Below are 4,963 nucleotides of genomic sequence, written 5' to 3' on the forward strand. Positions count from 1 at the left end.
GAGTTCTTACACATGACATCAAAACCATGATCCATAAATAAGAAGGACCAATAAACTGTATTTCATCAAAATTTAAACCTTTTGCTCAGATAATACCCTTAATAACAGAATGAAAGGACAAACTACAGAATGGGAGGAAAATATTTACAGACCACATATCTGTTAAAGGACTCGTATCTAGAAAATATAAAGAAGTCTTGAGATTTAACTGTAGAAAACAGTCCAACTAGAAAACGGCAAAAAACACTTTACCAAAAAGGATATACAGATAGAAAATAAGCACATAAAATGATTTTTCACCCTCATTATTGGTATTTGCCTAATCAGATATCACTATATGCCTATCAAAATGTTTAAAATAAAAAATAGTGATAACATCAAATGCTGGCAAGGATGCAGAGAATCAACATACTCATAAATTACTGGTGGGAATATAAAATGCTAGAGGCACTCAGGAAACAGTTTGGTAGAGTCTTACGAAACCTAACATGCACCTTATGACCTAGCAAATCACACTTAGACACTTATCCCAGAGAAATGGACATTTATCTTCACACAATAAGCTGTAAATTAGTATTCATAGCAGCTTTATTTCTAATAGCCAAAACTGGGAATACCCTGAGTGAATGTTTAGACAAACGGTGGTACAACCATACCAAGCAGTACTACTCAGCAGCAAAAAGAAATCAAGAACTATTGACACTTCACACCCCCTACAACTTGGATGACTCTCTAGAGAATGGTATTGAGTGAAAAAAGTCAATTCCCAAAGGTTGCAATGCTATATGGTTCCATTTGTTTAACATTCTTGAAATGATAAAATTACAGAAATAGACAACACATTAGTGGTTGCCAGTCATTAAGGAGGGAGAGCGGGATGGAAGCAGATTTGGTCAAAAAAGGGCAGCTTGAGGGAATTCTGAATAGGATAGATGGATTGTGTCAATATCAATATCCTGGTTATGTTACTGTACTATAGTTTTGAAAGATATTAACCAGTGGGACTGGTTAAAGGGAACATGGGATCTCTGTATTTTTTCCTAAAATTGCATGTAAATCTACAATTATCTCAAGATTAATAATGTAATTAAAATATTAGTTGCAGTTCTATAAATTAACAATGAACACATGGAAACCAAATGTTTGACATGTAATCAAATTCACAATACCACTAGCAGTCACTCCAAAGAGGATGAAATAAATCTAACATAATATGTGCAGAGTGGCTGAAAGTGAGTGCAAAGAGGTAAGCCAAAGGAGGTTTTTTTTTTGGGGAAATGGAATATTTTTGTATCTTCATTGTAGTTGTGATTACACAAATCTTTAGATGGCGTAAAATTGTTAGGACTATACATGTGCACACCCACACATTAATGAAGGTTTAAAAAAATATTCCAAGCGAAATCAGGCCTGTAGTCTGCTGAACAGTAATGTATCAATTTCAATTCCTGATTTTGATATTATATTACATCAACAAAAAATGTTACTGTTGAGGCAAGCTGGATAAAAGGCACAAGGTCTTTTTTGGTATTATTTTTGAAATTTCCTGTGAGTCTATAATTATTTACAAACAAAATGTTAAAAAGTAAACGAGATGAGGCCAAGGAGAGGTTTCAGAAATGGCTGGAAGCAATAGGGTCTGCAAATGAATGGGTTTCTATGTGGCTTAAGTCTATATTTCTGTGGCCCTTTCTTTTTCAAATATTACTAATTTTTTTCATTGTATTATACAAGGAATATGTATAGACATACATTTGGATATACATACATATACAGCGGAGTAAAAAGTTTAAGTCTCCCATTGTCTTAACCAGAACAATATGAAGCAATTTGATATATCTGCCCTGGCTTTTTCCTTTTTGTAGTAGAGGCAGTCTCATTCCATCTCACCCCATCGTAGAGTGGCAGCATCATAGCTTACAGTAATAACGAACTCCTGGGCTCAAGCGATCTTCCCACCTCAGCCTCCTGAGTAGCTGGGACTAGAGGCATATGCTACCACACCCCACTAATATATTTTATTTTTTGTAGAGACGAGGACCTTGCTATGTTGTCTAGGCCCAGCCTTAAGTGATCTTCCCATCTCGGCCTCCCAAAATGCCGAGATTGCAGGCATGAAATACCACACCCGGCCGGGGCGCAGTGGCTCACGTCTATAATCTCAGCAATTTGGGAGGCCGAGGCAAGTGGATTACCTGAGGTCAGGAGTTCCAGACCAGCTTGGCCAACATGGTGAAACCCTGTCTCTACTAAAAATACAAAAATTAGCCAGGCGTGGCGTCCGGCGCCTATAGTCCCAGCTACTCAGGAGGCTGAGGCAAGAGGATCGCTTGAACCTGGGAGGAAGAGATAGCAGTGAGCTGAGATCATCAGCCTGGAAGACAGAGTGAGGCGTAGCCTCAAAAAAAAAAAAAAAAAAAAAAGACTAGAAAACAGAAAAAGAAAGAAAAGAAAAACCATGCCCGGCCTCCTGCCCCAGCATTTTTTTGATGCATGTATACCCATGCATGGATGTGTTGTGTTGTTGATAAAATCGTGATGTCCACACAATAACCTAGTGACTCTGGAACTGGCTTTTTTTTTTTTTTTTTTTTAACTCGACCATGTAGGTAGGACAATTGCCCAATCAGTGCATATGGATCCGCTGCGTTCCTTAAACAGTTAGTGGGATACCACAGAGATGATCAGGCGTGACGGTGAACAGGTATTTTGAGAGTTCTTAAATACCCACGTCAATCTTTGTTGTGAAAACTGGGATGGGGTCGGGTGAACCTACTTCTTGCTGACAGTTTTTCAAAAGTCATGACCATAACGAAGTGCGAGCATTTCCCCACTTCATTAAAACAGTCTGAAAAAACGCTACTGGGTTTTGATTGGGTTACCTTTAACAAGCATTGAATGAAACCACGAAAGGGCTTTTAAGCACACCGGCAACAAACAAACAAAAAGGCCATAAACAAGAGCAAATGAAAACCCGAGACGACCTTGTGCAACCACCGGGGCAAACAATGGATTAAGAGTGCTTGGAAAGGGAAGGACAATGGGGAAATTCGCCAATAAAGAGATATACGTGACCAGCAAATATACCAGAAAGGGAAAAATGCACGCGTGTGGGCTTGATGGCACTCTGTAGCGCAGAGTTACTGCACCATGCTGATTAAAGGTACAATGGCTTGGCTGATCAGTTTTCAGGGGAGACCGTGGGAGAAGGGAAGTGATATGAACAGGCAGAGGCTTCTACATGTGCTTTCTGTACAGAATCAGCGTAGCGGTCCAGATTGTCCTCCTCCACTCCCGCTCCACCCTGGGAAATGGTATCAAAGCGATCCCTGGCAGCTCCACCCTTCAATCCACTCCAGCCTCGGGAGGTGCCCGGAAAGAAGCGGGGCCGTGTGGGCGGGACCGGGCAGTGGGAGGAGCTGAGCCTGCGGGGCCTGTCTAGTAGGCGGGGTCGCGACGCTGACGGCCTCTCTGCGGCTCCCGCTTGCGGGTGTGGCTACGCCCGCGGCGGAGCTATGGCGGGGGCGGGGGCGGCCCACAGTGAGGAGGTGTGGAGGGGGCGGAGCTGTGCGGGATCGTGGAGGAGGGGCCGAGGCAGCGGCAGCCTGAGCCCAGCTCCGCCTGGGGAACACGAGGGCGGGGCGCGGGAGCGGGCGCGGGGGCGGGGGCGGGGCGGACGGGGCTCCGGGCGACCCGTGGGGTGCGCTAGTGCTCGGGTGCCGGCGCCCTGAGGCTAGCGCTCGTGCGGGTCAGTCGGTCGGCGGGGCCTGCGCGGGGCCCGGGCCCATGGCGGCGTCGGCGGCTCTGTCTGCGGCAGCGGCGGCGGCCGCCCTGTCTGGCCTGGCGGTGCGGCTGTCGCGCTCAGCGGCGGCCCGAGGCTCCTACGGCGCCTTCTGCAAGGGGCTTACGCGCACGCTGCTCACCTTCTTCGACCTGGCCTGGCGGCTGCGCATGAACTTCCCCTACTTCTACATCGTGGCCTCGGTGATGCTCAACGTCCGCCTGCAGGTGCGGATCGAGTGAGCACCCGCGGCGGTGGCGGAGGCCCGGCTGGAGGGGCGCCCGTGTCCCCGCCCGCCCCCGGCCGGGTCGCCGGCATGAAGGACAGCTGGGCCGCGGCGAGGGGTGGAGGCGGGGCGGCTCGGGCCCCTGGACTCTAGACCTACGCCGTCCGGGCAGGACTGCCCAGCCCTGGCCCCAGCCGCTGTCTCAGCCTGGGGAGCCCGGATCGCGCAGAAACGCACTGAACGGGCATCGGGCTCCAGAAACTACCTGGGCTCGGCCTACCTGTTGCCTCACATTGGCCAAAGAGGGGGAAACTAGAAGGAGGGAATTCTGCTGCGGCGACTTGTCTTTCCAGGCCCCGAGCAGAAAGGTAGGAGGCGACAGGTTGGAATGGGGGAGGGGCGGTGGCTCTGCCCTCCAGATGTCAGGGCGCCTTGGCGGTCAGGGGGAAATATAAATATGGAAGGCACCGGGGCAAACCAGCCCAAAGAGCTGTGGAGCGCAGCTGAGGAAAGGAAAAGCAGCCGCAGGCTCTCCCCTCCTCCCCAGTCATGATTGCTGGATAGGGTGAGGGGCGGACCCCTCCCGCCCACGTCCCAGTGCCTGCCTCCCTTTCCACAGAGGCCCCCAGGGTGTCCCCTGAACCCTGAGGAATGGAGGGTAATGGGCTGGGGGCGGCCCCGGGCAGGCCCTAGAGGAGCAACGATGCCCCCACCCTTCTCTTCCCCACCAGTCTGTGGGCATAGGGAGGACCGTTCTCTTCTAGGCTGAGCCCTGTGTCTGGTCTGTTCTCAGCCCTCAGCCCTGGGACTCTCTGCAGCTCCTGCACAGCCCTTGGCAAAACTGCCTCCTGCCCTGTCTTTGGGGCCAGGGGACTGGTCTCTGCCTGCTCCTGCTGTCCCTCGTGTTCTCCTGCCCCTACCTGAGGGCACCCCGCAAGCTCTGTATTTGGAGACAG

At 49.4% G+C, this 4,963-nt stretch overlaps 1 protein-coding gene across 1 annotated transcript in view; it reads left to right on the forward strand.

Moving 5' to 3' along the window:
• Nucleotides 1–3,704: 3,704 nt before the first annotated feature.
• Nucleotides 3,705–4,963, forward strand: part of LOC100999222 (small integral membrane protein 10-like protein 2A) — a 134,853-nt gene continuing 133,594 nt past the window's right edge. The window contains exon 1 of the mRNA XM_003918316.4: nucleotides 3,705–4,375. Coding sequence (XP_003918365.1) covers nucleotides 3,787–4,023 — 237 coding nt within the window. The 5' untranslated portion in view covers nucleotides 3,705–3,786 and the 3' untranslated portion in view covers nucleotides 4,024–4,375. The remainder of the gene's footprint in view (nucleotides 4,376–4,963) is intronic.

Source organism: Papio anubis, chromosome X (assembly GCF_008728515.1).
Source record: "Papio anubis isolate 15944 chromosome X, Panubis1.0, whole genome shotgun sequence".
Classification (NCBI taxonomy): domain Eukaryota; kingdom Metazoa; phylum Chordata; class Mammalia; order Primates; family Cercopithecidae; genus Papio; species Papio anubis.